Source organism: Diadema antillarum, unplaced genomic scaffold (assembly GCF_040938485.1).
Source record: "Diadema antillarum isolate AM-2024a unplaced genomic scaffold, OU_Dant_1.0 seq00000175_RagTag, whole genome shotgun sequence".
Lineage (NCBI taxonomy): Eukaryota > Metazoa > Echinodermata > Echinoidea > Diadematoida > Diadematidae > Diadema > Diadema antillarum.
The window spans coordinates 1,042,742-1,057,785 of NW_027271243.1; the positions used below are offsets into that span (position 1 = coordinate 1,042,742).

Below are 15,044 nucleotides of genomic sequence, written 5' to 3' on the forward strand. Positions count from 1 at the left end.
GACGAGAATTTTGAATTGTTCAAAATTTTGGTCACGACTTGCCACGACAAAATCGTAGCCAAAATTCGTGCAAGTGTCAGCCTGGCTTAAGTCGTCGAAAACTGACTAAGGCGAAGAAAAAGTTTTACCGGATATAAACAAGTCATTATTGTGTAAGTCGAAATTGGAAGTACATGTATGTCGTAAGTCGAAGGACTTTTTTCGGGTTTATTTGGATTCGATCCAGGTGTTGTTGAATGTATAATGTACATGACAGAAATTGGGCATTATACGTGCACTATAGTGTATGGTACCATGTGCAACAATGTTGATAGGTACTGCACCGGCCCGGGTTCGAATCCTTTGCTTGCACATCCATTCATCAGACACGATTTACCCGATGACACGATAGCGGCTGCGGCAATTGCTCCCGTCTTCTTTTCTCCATGGACTTAGAGTTTGGGTAAGGGTTGTGATAAAGTTGTAGGTTTAATTTGATATGAGGATTAGGATTAGGATTAGGGTTAGGGTTATGTTTGCGGGTAGATTTATGTTTGGCTTGGCGTGCCAATATTTCATAATTGGAGTAAGATGTTATGGAACCAATATACCCTTCCCGTCCCCGATAACAAAAGTGTGCAACTATGACTGAACTATGCAGGGATACCGACGACATTGCCCTTTGGAAAAAAGAAATAACTCCCAGGAATCTGCCCCATAGTAGACGAACGCATGCTGTCAATATCATTCTTCCTTTACGTCATTGTATATTGTCTTTACACAGTCAGCTTCGCCTATAAAGACGAATCCAGGGGGACCACAAATAAATTTCAACTTATACACTAGAATAAGCACACTCTTATATTTCATCGCGGGGAAGATTTTCCTTTCACTCGAGGCAATTTTCTACTTGAGCGAAATCGTCTTAGGAGAGGTTGACTGTGATGTGTAACACTCCGGTGAAGCCAGGTTACTTGCCCAGTGGCATAGAACAATAACTTTCCAATTTGTGCAAGTAGTCTTGTTTCCAGAAGAAAACAACAAAAACAAACACGAGATACTGAAAACAAACTTCATAATAGCAAAGTAATGATTGATTGTAGCTGAAACATTTTTAATCATATTAACAAAGTAGCGACATACTCAATACGGAGTGTATCGGTCTGACTCCATTTTCATGTTTACACGAAATACATCAATAATTAATAACATTCACAACTTCCAAAACAATGCATTGACAATAACAAAATATTCGAACATGTAATCAATATTTGACTCTCTTTAAAGTGAACCTTACCACAGCGTCATACTACGGAACTCGGTAGAGAGAGTGACCAAGCGCATTACAATGTTCCAAAATCGACTGTGTTTCATGCAAAGTTTACCAAGAGCATCTTCTAGCAATATTACATTAACATGCTTATTCATGGCGGGTAAAAATATTGATCTGTCCAGTGAAAACAACATGCAACATGCATTCTTCTCATTCACCTTAAAAAAAGTTTGCTTCTGTTTCACTACCCGTCTGAATTTAAAAAAAAATAAATCAAAAAACAACAGTGTAAAATGACCCTTAGACTCACATGCATGGAAGTTGGCCAAACGCGAATTGTCCAAATTCAGTAACACGTGTATCAAAATAACTGTTTTAACTTAGGTTTGGCTCCCTACAAAGTATCGTGCACATAATAAAATTGTCAATATTGGGCGATGTACTGTGCGTAATGGTAAATTGTCCTGTGCGAGAAGTATTATAATCTATATCTAACATTTATCTTTGTTTCCCGCAAAGCATATAAATTGTACAAACTGGAGGGTTGGCGCTCTACATTGCTTGAGATTAAGTCTGCTTTATTATACCAAGATTGTACTCTGCCTTTCTTCTCAGTGAACATTGGTGATAAGGGCTTGCCGAATCACAATGATAATCGTGCATTACACGTGAAACAAATGCAATTTTCGCAAATCATATTTTAAAATTCATACCATCTGTGAGACCATTTACACAGCCATTCCGCTAATCAGATGAAATCTTGCGATGATTTCAAAACCCTACAATATCCTTACGCACACACTTTCCCTAATGCATTTATACAGCGCCATTTAAGTCCTATCTGTAGAAACATTCAATGTCCCCGGCTCTAACAATCCCACAAGAAACATTTTAATTATCGTTTCCATCAAACTTCTCCTCCAAACTTCTATATGACAGGTTGAATGATTTAGCAATGACACCTCCGTAACGTTAAAGGAGTCATAGGTCAGCCGCTACAAATTTTGACAGGAATCATGATTCCCTGTATTTCTGCGAACCGACCAATCAGAGAATTTTGTAGTGATGACGTCATGTTTTACTTACATTGCATGTTTAACATGTTAAATAGATTATTACACACCTTCCTTATTCTTGGCCCGATTTCAATGGAATTCGTACTGTTACATTTTATTTCGACTTCTTTCTCTCCTCTCTTACAGTCAATGCAGAAATTTGCGAGGTTACCCACTATTAAAGGAAAAAAAAAATTCTGCTCCGTTTCGATGTTTTAATCCTATATGATACAAACCGAATAACGCAAGCTATTGATACGGCAAAGCACCGATATTCTCACAACTGCCAACATTTTTGTAGATTTCATGTTTCATTGTATACCGGGATCTCGGCTACAGGGAACTATGAATCTAAATGCCTGACTTTATGTTCTGCCTGTACAGGTAAACGATATACAGCGTATAATGTTAAAACAACGAGCGTATTTGAGGTAGTCATCATTGCCAATACATAGAGTTCATTCCCCAGACATTCCAATGATTTCAATGTGCCAAGAAAAGCGCACAACGCTTGATCGAACAAAAACCAGAATGAGTTAATACTGTTTAAAGACCTTTACATACATACAGCTTCATGCATGAGAAAATCCACTACCATCTTCATCTTAAAGTGCGATCTTCAACAAACAGTGTATAATATTCTTTACCATAATTATATAGAGAGACAAATATTTTCCATTAAGAATGACGAGGATATTGAAGCTTACAGAAGTATTGACATTAATTAAAGCCTTCTTTTCTCTAATGGATAGATCATTACGCCACGTTGACAATATTATATTCACGTTGGTAGCGTACGCATTTTGATCAATATCAGACTTTCTTGTACATATAAAAAAGAGAATAGTTATACAATAATGTAGAATGTATTCAATCTATACTCAATATCGATTTCCTGCTCGCTTTCATCAAAACAATGGCAAGAATGATTTGCGTAAATTAAGAGGTTATGCGCACACACACCACAGGTCACAGTTGGCGGCAAGTTATCGTACTTTGAATTAAAGAAAAAAAAAACTTGATGAAGCGACAACACACTCGACCTTTGCTTCAAGATAATGACCAAAATCACCTGCAAACAAAATGAATATAGTACTTGGCATTTGGCTAAACGTGGCAAGATATACTCAATCACTTTCAACACCTATAGCCACAACACTTTCCTTCATCCAAACTCAGGGTAAAAACACGTATGATAGTGACGTCATGAAACAATCCCTTACTTCACGTCTTTCACGAAAACTAGAGAACCACAGCAACATTACACTGACAGGTATGAGGTCTTTCGACGTGAATACAACCAACGTGGCAATTGCCTTTCTTTCCAATTTATGGAGACTGTACACACTGAACCTCTGATAGTCATGGAAGCCCAGATTTACAGAAGCGTGGATTAAAATGAGAGAAAAAGAGCAATGTGAGTTATTTACTTTACATCATTGAAATAATTTGGGCGGAAAAGTTGTGTAAATCAATTTTTGCACTCAAAGTATGTAAGTCTTTCTCTTCAATTAGTGTATCCCGTGAATCCAATATTATTCATACAATCATATGTAGCAAGAACGAGGCTTCTCCTACAGTGATACAGAATATGATGTTTAGTCATCTTATTCTTAGCTTATTGTTTTCTTTGTTTAGGCCTACTGATGTGCTTTACGCTGCATTATTCAACGGTCCGGTGATTTACGAAAGTGGATTTATACATGGCCACAGTAACCTTTATCACATTCAGGTAGCCTTATTTCATCCTAACCACAACTCAAAACAGCTGGGTACTTCTAAGATATCACGTACGTTGTATACATTATACGCATTATTTCAATTCCACTAGAAAACAATTTGCTTTTCCCCAAATTTACACTTCTAACTGCACGTAAAATCTAATCTACAGAAGTAACAAATGTCTATTCAAATGTGTATTCATTTACTCATCTCTGTTACTAGAGACACGTCTTATAGTCTAAATAGTCTAATAATTGTTTTCCCCCCAAATTTGATACTTTTATCGATTTCTCTGTGTTCGGAAGCTTATTTCCAATTCCAGTCATTCTTTTTCAATCAGCAGTCATGGAAACATACTGTCATCCCTGACGTAATAATGGACAATGGGGGTAAAATCAAACTCAATATGATCTGAAATACATACGATTACCATTTTGAACGTGGATCCGAGAATGGAAAATGAATGCACAACTGCTTATCATATCAACGTTGGAATGGATTACAGGATTTGCCGACACTGGTAAATCATTCTTTTTTAAGTAATAGGAAACATAAATGATATCTCCCATGTAACTCGATGTGATACCTCCACTTATTCTCATACTTCATTTTTATAAAAACAAAACGAAACAGAACAAACTGTTTAACACTACGAATGAACTGAGAAAAAAAAGAGACAAAGTTTGAATCTGCCAATGTATTACGGAACTACATAATTCCAATACCTCAGAGAACAAAACAAAACAAAACATAACAAAACTCTCTCTTACACAAAAAATGGTGAGAACTATATCGCCAGCAAAAGATCTGTGAACAAATTTAGAGTTTGATCGCAAAAAACGAGCGATATTTGTGATTAAACCTGCTATAGAGAACAAAGAAAATAATATGAAAATATGGGGTATTTCTTTATGACTTCTAGAATATTTCTGTATAACAAGCGAGGTATCGCTAAAGAGTTTTTACTTTGCTCCATCTGATTATGGACTTAAGAGTGGAAAATTGCACTTAGCTTGTTTTATGATCAAACTCTATAAACTAAAATAGTGAGTTTTCACATTGGAAATAGTGTTGAACAGTGATTTTAAGTGCCTACATTACATTATAAAAATATTCAGTGACATATGATGCGTACAAAAACATAAAATCATGATTCATCAATTCATTTCATCTTAACCCGTTCCACACTGAATTCTGAAATCCACATAGACATGACACACAGACCAGCAAAAAAAAAAAAAAAAATTCTGTTTCATGAAAAAAAAATCCACATTTATACAACAATGATTGATAAAACATGCTTTCCCTTCACTTGCGTGTAGAAATATTCTTTACCTTCCTTATGCCAAGTGAACCCTGTACACAACTACCTTGTTCAAAAAAAAAAAAAAAACAAAACAAAAGAAAACAAAACAAAATCCAGGCCACACAGACTATGCTATTATAACAAATTACAAATTTTTTCACGCAAAATATTACACTTTCCATTCAGAATAATTATTGAACATTATCTATTCCTTTATAATCTTAATCTGTTTTTGAGAGCCCAGCTCTCTCTTCCTCACTACAAGTAAATAATATGGAGATACAAAACATTAAACTCTCTTGGGGAACAAATAACTCAGAAAGATAACCATGCATGCTGTCATAAAGAAAGATAATTTTGCCAGCCACGTTAATCTGAAGAACGCATCAAATAAAATTAGGAATTACTGATAATCAGTGGCATGATCTGATCACTTCGCACAATTTTCCAAGCTCTACAAAGATAACAGTGGATACTTGATTTAAAGCATATGAAGATAAATCTTTGGAGCAAGGAAGTTGTATTCATTAAAGCAAAGACAGTACCAAAAAGAAGGAAAAAATAATAACAAAATGAATGAAAAATAATTATAGGGTATTTGTAATGACCCTTACCACTTTTTCTGAGTGGTCAAGGGGCACGAAAAAGAATAAAGAAAACCAAACAATAATTGTTCCATTGGTATCACAGAAACAAAGTTTGTTCTATCAGTTATCTTAAGTTAGAACTAATATCCAATCTCTTTATGCTGAGTTTCCACAATCAAAATGCAAATCACCACACACACACACACACACACACACACACACATAACACACAAAGCAGAGCCGTATCTCTACGTACGGGTGGCTCTGAAACAAAGTGTAGCATAGCTCCCTCTATGTTCACTTTCGATCATCATCTGCACCAATGTGGGTAAGTTTGGTGTGTGTGACCTAATCACTGACAATGTGCCAATGTGGCATGTGTATGGGCTCACACTCCATTTGCCGTAAAATCTGATCTTCACAAATGCTGCCTCAACCCGCTGTTTTGGGGAACTTGGCGCGTCCTATGCAGAAATGAAGCAGCTGTTACAACATTATGCAAAATGGGTTAAATAAACAAGACAGTCTTTATCATCAAGGAAGAGATAGCTTTTAAACATCAAACATGCTCCATGATTTAAGCTAAACACAACCTCCAACAATGTACATTTTACACAGAATGTTAACACAGTGATGGACAAAAGCGTCAGTGATAATATTTGCATACAAAAATATAAATAATTTTACTTCTGCAATCCAATCTCGGAAAAAATACTAAACTGTGCTCTGTAGTTTTCTGGAGGAACATACTAGTAATAAATCTCTGCAATGAATATGCACTGAACACTTGGGGAATTGTAGCTGCTACGGTGCAATGCTCAAGATTAACAACAGATTATGCACATAATGGATTCTCATGGAATGGTAACATTTCCAATAATCACGACACACTGACCAAAATAAGATAATTTTACAGCATAAAATAGCAAACACTAAAAAAATGACACCATCATTTTAGACAAGAAATCTGCCATAATAAAGAAAACACAACAGCTTCAGTTTCCCAGGTTCATAATATGCATAAATCTTACTTCTGTTTTCTTTCTTAAAATCTTTTTGATACAATAAAACCTTGCTTCATCACACACGTCACATTCGTTTTAAATTATTACATATTGCTCGTCTATTTACATAGCTCTTTGCTTTTCATTACTTGGTATTGAAATACACTGAAAGTTATACTACCTAGTAATTTGACTATTACTGTTCCTTTTCACAGGCAAACATACTTTTGAGTCACATTTTTACTTAATACATTTCCTTTGGATTTTTACTTCTTGTTGAAATTTGTTGGTGGTTTACAATTGATTATAGTTTCAACATGAATCCAATACCATTCATCTGAGGGCATAAATGCAGTATTAATGAACCAGACAGAACAGCAGGGTTATTCTGTGTTTTTTTTTTTTTTTTTTTTTTTAGTGATGATTATAAGCGCTGAGTTTCTTGGACAGTTCTGCATCTTTTTCTTTTGCCTTTAATTTGTAAACTACATTCTGAAAATCACTTTAGAGATGATGAGACTCAAAATGATATCCTGTATACTGCAATTTTTTTAGTTGATAACATCACAGGCAGTAGATCAACTTACTTCATGCATAATATGTGACTAGTGTAATGCCATTTTGATGCGCAGTTATTAAGCTGACCCTTTGGAATACTTTACAGAAAATCACAATACTACTAAATGTTTTTGTCCATGGTCTTCTCACATCTAGAGATATCAATTCATTATCATTTTTTTTTTTCAGCAATGTCAGAGTACAGCAGATGTGGTGCATAACAAAGTTCAGTTATTATCACTGTTATAAGAATTGACAAAAATATATTATTACTCTCTATGATTATTGTCACTATCGTTATTATCATTTGCAATATGCTCAGCCCTTTATGCGTGGAAGCTCTCGGCTGTAACTTGCCATGTTTTTTTTTTTTCATTAGCATTAATTTAAACATAATCAACGCTTGACCAAGATGTAGGTCAGCCAGCCTACTCAGGCAAACAATGTGTGTTTCAGTTCCACAGGAAAGCCACTGTGTCACAATGGGAGTAATAGGCAATCTCTATTCCCTTGACTTGGCAGTTAGTTTACAGACATCCATTCTAATCTGCAAACACCACAGTGTAAGGGTTAATGGTAGTATCATTATTAGCATCATCATTTCCATTTTCATTTCTAAGACATTGCCCATATCAAAATAATTATGCCCTCACTCTGGATAAAACACTGAAATATTACAATACATAATCATTCCAATGCATGCAAATAAAACACAATGACATACCACCTATATCAGGTTAAAAAAATCAATTTGCCAGAATTCGATAGAAATATGAAGGCAAATTATTGCAACAGGGAATGGTTAGCATTCTTAATGTGGTCCAAAAGGGGAAATGTATTGTTTGTTGATGTCATTGTTGTTTTTTGTTGTTGATTTGGGTTGGGTTGATTTTTACTTGCTTTTTGTTTGTTTTATATTTTTGGTCAACAGCTTTTTTTACTTAAGACTAAGGTAGTTGACATACACAAACAATCACTCACACATACACACACTCTGAACATGTTGATGACATGGCTCGACACTAACTTTTTTGTTTGGTGGCCCGATGGGGCCACCAAAATCCTAAATTTCAAATTTTTGGTGGCCCGAGAGAAAAATTTGGTGTCCCCCAAAAAACAATAAAAACATTAAAAGTCCTTCTTTTTAATGAGTCAAATATTTAAGTTTTATGATAGTAAGAATTAGAAGTTGGACATAATTATCTACTCATAAATAAACTTCAACAAACTTGCAACACTCACTCTCAGGCACTCATTCAGTCCTTTTCATCCATCCTTTAAACAAATCTAACTGCTAATTTCTGGCGCAAAAAAAGTTACGAATTTATTGACATACTTTTCAAAAAAATTTGGTGGGCCGAGGCGGGCCACCAAATTTGCCCTTTTTTGAAATTTAGTGGCCCAACTTTCATTTTTGGTGGCCCCGGGCCACCGGGCCACCGTTAGTGTCGAGCCCTGACTATCAAACTGTCTATTGACAGTGCATGATTGTCATGAGTACAACAAACTTTGCCCATGATTCAGCCTGAAGGTAAAGACCTGGAAAACTGTACCACAACCTCATCTACAATGAAAACAAAGAGTGAGAGAGAGAAAAAAAAAATGCTTGGAAGATACTTGGTTTCTGCAACACAAATGCTGATAGTACTGCTGCAATGGCTTGGCAAAAAAAAAAAAACCAACAACAATAGTAAAAACAATAGTAATAAACTTTAAAAAACCCTGCACCAACTACATTAATCATAGTTTGAATTTGTATAATACCACCTGGCTTCTATACCTTGCCAAGTGTTTGTACCTTGTAAAAGAATGCAACCATGAGGTTTGTGAAAATACTGCAATGGCCATAAGCGAGTGAATCAGAACTTTCAGCCTTACTTCATCAGGTGCAAGAGAGTTGTTAAGTCATTGAAATACAGTTAAACAAATGTTGGACTATGATGTCTGCAGGTCCTCATCTTTAATGATAATTGAACTGACCCCACCCCATCCCAAATACATGATTGTGAGATGCCAGACATTAACTGCCAGACAGATTTTTGTGACAATAATGATAGAGTTGTCTGTAGTCATAGAGGCAGAGTTGTCTGTAGCCATAGAGGCGGTGCAGTCTTCTCTAAAAGGTGGTAAAATATTCTCATGTTTTTTATTTAACATAGCAAAGCCCACAATTATATGACCCGAAGGGGACAAAACACTGACATTTTGTGAATGTGCGCTTAAGAATAATACACCTTGCATAGCATACACATTTTATGCTGGCTGAATTTTAAATAAAAAGAAAAAAAAATAATTCAGATCTTCTCTACTTTTGCATAAGGAAGGGGACCAAGATTCCGAGAAACTACAGGAGATTTTTCCTACAAATTAGTAAAACTTTGTATGTCACTCGCAATGACATCAGAGCAGACTTTTGGACATCTCAGCTGAAATACCTCATTGCAGAACAAATGTATTTGTTCACACAACATAATCCAGTTGAGAACATGCAAACTCCAGTTCATGAGAATCAGTACACAAGGCCTGGATGAATAATTACTCACTTTCTTTTCCCTAAAGAGAGCAGTAGCCATTGTTCAGGATATAATTATTCAGGTTACATTTGTATAGGAATCCTTCATGTAGACCAATGTGCATTCTCTGCATGGAACAGAATCATTAAGTGTATAAATCAGGTAACTGCATAGTTAGGCCCTACTCATAACAAATGAGATATTAACGCGTTGAGGACAAGTCCCGAGTATACTTGGGCAGGTGTCTATGGGAAATGCATGTTGCAGCAAAATCAGTCCATCCTCAACGGGTTAAACATTCCTGCTCACACCTTGTCCATCTTGTCTTGATTCTGCGTGGCAAACATAACTGTATATTTTGATTTTATTCAAGCCTATCAGCGAAACAAATTGAAAAATCAAACTCTCACCCTTCTCTCTATTCTATGTGGGTATTAAAGAGGGTACACATGCAGACAATGAGTGTTGACTGTGTTCCATGAGTGTAGTCTCAAAATGAAACTCCGTCCATCAATCAATGACCACACACTTTTCGCTGAGAGTCTATCACACACTATTCAAAACAATATCTACTCCATTGGTCCCACTGAAGAAACATCATCCCCCTTTCTGCTGAAAGCTTCGTTCTCAGTGATGTTACCTGAGGCTCTCAATCTAGACCTCGTTATGACAGCGAGGTACATTAATATCGACATATCAAGACCTATCAATGAACACAAAGAATTACAGCAGTGCTTCCCCTAAGTAAAAGTGGGTCTAATTTACAGCAGTCAATGGAATTACGATTTGCAGTGAGTTCTCAGCACAGCTGGCAAAGCTGAACGCACTGTAATCACACAGATACACATTGAGTACAACACTGTAGTAGCACAGTCACAGTGTGTGCACATCATAGTGTGTACACATCACAGTGTGTACTCATCACAGTATGAACAAATCACATTGTGTACTCATCACAGTGTGTGCGCATCACAGTGTGTATTTATCACAGTGTAATTCTTGGTAAGCATGTGCTTTTTTTGACAATATGAACACTAGGTATGCAGCATAACATGCTGTTGTGATAGTAGATTGTGCACAATGATAGCGTGTACTGTACAGTCAGAAATTCACAAATTTCTCTCATACAACAGCTGTGAATGATTCAGTGTCATATTGTACACTGTGACCCTGTCTTCTCCTCAGCGCTGGTGCCTCAAAAAGAGTCTTGAATATCACTTGGAATGACAGCAAGTCCTAATTGTAAAAGCATTTACCCTACAATACAAACATAGTGTTTGGTCTATTGCATCACTGTTAAAGAGTTTTTCTTTCTGGCCGCTCACAGCAGTCTCTTCACCTTCAGTCGGAGGATGAAGTAGCAGATCAAGCGCAGCACCACAAAGAACACCAGGAGGACACCAAAGTCCAGCTCAAGGTTGTCCGAGCCGATGTCGAGTTCATCTAGAATGTCCTGCGCCGTCTCGAAGATGCAGACGGAGCCGCTCTTGCAGGCGATGGCACTGCGATTCAGTCCATAGATGGAGATCATCACGCCCTCGTATGAGTAGCGGACGAAGGAGCCGTAGCTCATCCATTGGAGGTAGTCCGGGATGTTCTCCAGGGTGACGAAAAAAACCCGAGAAGAGGAGAATGGGGATGCTGCTGACGGGACCCACAAAGACTGCCACCTATTGGCCAAAACAGACCAGAGCTAGGATTGCCAGAATCACTATCTGCAGACTTCAACTTCAGCATGCATCTAGAATCTCCACATTCTTTATATCATGCAACATGATTTTCTCCTTGTATTTATAATGTTAAAATGCCAGATGAACAATAATGATAATAACAGCATTTTGATGATAAGACGGTACAAATTAATTAGGGCTGCTAATATTTTGAGTGGAATGAGAGATGTCAAAATTCTGAGTGTAATCAAGACTGTTAACATTCTGAGTGCCATCAAGAATGCCAACATTCAAGCAGGGAGGTGGGACCCCACCTCCATGATTCAAGTGTTATCAGGGTTGCTAACCTTCTGAATGCATCAGTGGCGCACACATTCTGAGTGCAACCAGGAATGTTACACCCTCAGTGCCAACAGGACTGCAAATGTTGACTTTCTGAGTACAATCACGGATGCTCATATTCTGAATGCAATCGGGGGTGGTGACATTCCGATTACAATCAGAGAGGTTGACATTCTGAGTGCCATCAGGGCTGTCAACATTCTGAGTGCAATCAAGAATGTTAATATTCAAGTGTTATGATGGTTGCTATTATTCTGAATGCATCAGAGATGCACATATTCTGACAGCAATCAGGGCTGCTAATATTGAGTGAATTGCAGATGGTGACATTCTGAGTACAATCTGGGATGCTTATAATCTGAGTGCAATCAGGGATCTCAATATTCTGACTGCAATCTGGGATGGTTACATTCTGACTGTAATCACAGAGATTAACATTTTGAGTGCAATCAAGGGTGATGACATTCATGAGTTATAGGACTCGCTAACATTCTGAATGCATCAAGGATGTTCACATTCTGAGTGCAGTCAGGAATGCTAACATTTTGAGTGCCATCAGGACTGCTAATATTGAGTGCAATCCAGATGCTGACAACCCGGGTACAATCAGGGATGCTTATATTCTGAGACCAATCAGGCATGGTAACATTCTGACTGCAATCAGGGATAGTAATGTTCTGAATGCAATCAGAGATGGTAACATTCTGAGTGCAATCAGGGTTCTCTTATCCAGACAAGAAAAACTTTCAGTTTTCAGGAGAACTGCAAAATCAGAGGGAATTTGGCTGCTCTGCAATGCAAAAAAAAAAAGTAATTCAGGCACCAATATATACAATTTGTGTAGTAATTAAGATCATGTTCTCATAGCAATGGAGCCAATGAAAAATTGACCTTTCTGATCAAAAAGACATTAGTTAATGCTCTCGGGGATCAAAGTGATGAAGGAAAATTACAAACAAATTGGAATGAAATAAACAAACAAAGAGACAGCTCTCACCTCCAGTGGCAATCCTGCACCTATGATCAAACCTAAGGACTGGGCAACTAATGATGTCATAATTGCCATGGCGACAAATAATGTGAAGCGCCCTCCCTCACTTGGTTGGCCCGTCATCCAGTAAACTATGGTGCAGTACACTGTAGGCATTAATATCTATTGGAAGAAAATTTAGCACATGATAGAAGTATTCATGAGTGTCCGTGCTATCTTTAAAGGCTAAATAAAAGAAAATACTTAACATTTTAACATACTATTATGATAAATGATTTAGAAAAGAAATCTTATTGCCTTAGGTTGTAGCACCAGGCAAATACTAGTACAAAAACCATAATGCTCTATACGAGGGCAGCTCGCATAAAATCTTCGGTGGCAGGAGGAATAGACTGGGCTAGGGATCTATAAATTATTGTGCATATTTCACACTGCAAACAAACATTCAGATGGAGATTGTGATGGTCATCATTTGTTACGAGTGTCAAACCCCGATGAGGATGGACTGATTTTGCTACAACACGCATTTCTCAGAGACACCTACCCTAGTATACTTGGGACTCGTCCTCAACGGGTTAATAATGACTCCATTTAAGACATCACATTTTCCCTTTTACAACTCCAAAAGATCAATACACAATATTGATAATTTGCTTTCAACAAGAAAAAAGGACTTTATACTTAGAATAAAGGGGTGGTGAGCTGTCACCATAGTACCCTATTTACAGAAAAGTCAAAAGAAAAACTGAGGAAGATATGAATTAATTTGAATTTAATGACACATGGAATTTCCTGTTCAAAAGTTGAAAGTATGATGGACAACGTACCTCCTATACAAACAACAAAGTCAAAGAACGTTTCAGGATTCAAAGCAGTTTTGTTTTAATGCAGAATGATATTATGTTTTGAATTTCCCCATTGAATTTGCATGCTTAATCCCCTGCAAAGAACTGCCTGTCAACTTCAAGATAAATGTCCATAAAACTGAAGTTATGTGGTTGCCAGCTTTCATTTTGTTTCTGTGCCAAGTTCTAGAATATTAATTGGGAAAAATCACACATAGGAAGAGACAGAGACTGTAGATGGATCTGAAGAGTACATTATGACCAAAAGCAGGATTTTTTGGTGACGTGTTTCAAAAGATCGAGTAGTTAAAGATCACAATCTTTAAGATCTCGACGTTTTGCCAGTATGACCGCAAACTTCTTGTGAAACTTCCCACTCCAACTAGGGATATTTCCCCCTATATGTCACCCCCGCCAAACTTCTGGATCTTCTGCCAGTGTAACCAGACCACAAAAGGTCACGAAGACTTCGTGATCTTAAACTTCTCAACCTTTTGGCAGTCTGATCGGGCCTATTGTAACTCGAATATTTGTGCAAAGTTTGTTCCGTTGATGGCTGACTTACTTGGAATGGAAGGTCAGCCATCATCTTGGCAATGTAGTAAGACTTCAAGCTGTACCAGTAGTTGAGATGCTCTCGTATTAACACGTTCATCTCAAGAGGGACTGCATGAGGGATCAATTAAAACATCGAGCAAAAGGGGGAAAATTATCAGCTTCAAAAAAATAATTACATGTCATTGCACCATCCCCCAACCCAACTCAGGCTGTCAACCATACACATGCTTGTTCCAGATACATTATGCTTGTTCCACATTCTTACAGACGCCCCCTTTCTGAGTGGACAGGGGATAGGATTTTGATCCCCTATCCCTGGTTTTTGGAAGGGACACCATCAAAATTACCCCATCATGGGGTTTTGATGCAAAAAAAACAAACAACCTTATCACGGGTTTTTTGAAGGGAAGCTAGCAAAGCAGCATGACATACAAGTGGTGAAATGTCCTGCAAAAGAAAGGCAAGCTTGGTAAACGGGATAAATATGGTATGCATCATGGATTACACAGGACTGTCACAGATTGAGTTTGGGGATAACACAGAAAGACTTACATGATGACACTGTAGGCATCAAATTGTATAGGACCAAGGAGGATCAAGAGATGGAGTAACAACAGTGTTATTCCCTTTGATCCCATGTT

General features: G+C 37.3%; 1 protein-coding gene across 1 annotated transcript in view; it reads right to left on the bottom strand.

Moving 5' to 3' along the window:
* Nucleotides 1-11,180: 11,180 nt before the first annotated feature.
* Nucleotides 11,181-15,044, bottom strand: part of LOC139728369 (ATP-binding cassette subfamily G member 4-like) — a 120,271-nt gene continuing 116,407 nt past the window's right edge. The window contains 4 exon segments of the mRNA XM_071639313.1: nucleotides 11,181-11,612; nucleotides 11,614-11,667; nucleotides 13,007-13,162; nucleotides 14,411-14,511. Of these exon segments, the coding sequence (XP_071495414.1) occupies nucleotides 11,319-11,612; nucleotides 11,614-11,667; nucleotides 13,007-13,162; nucleotides 14,411-14,511 (605 nt within the window). The 3' untranslated portion in view covers nucleotides 11,181-11,318.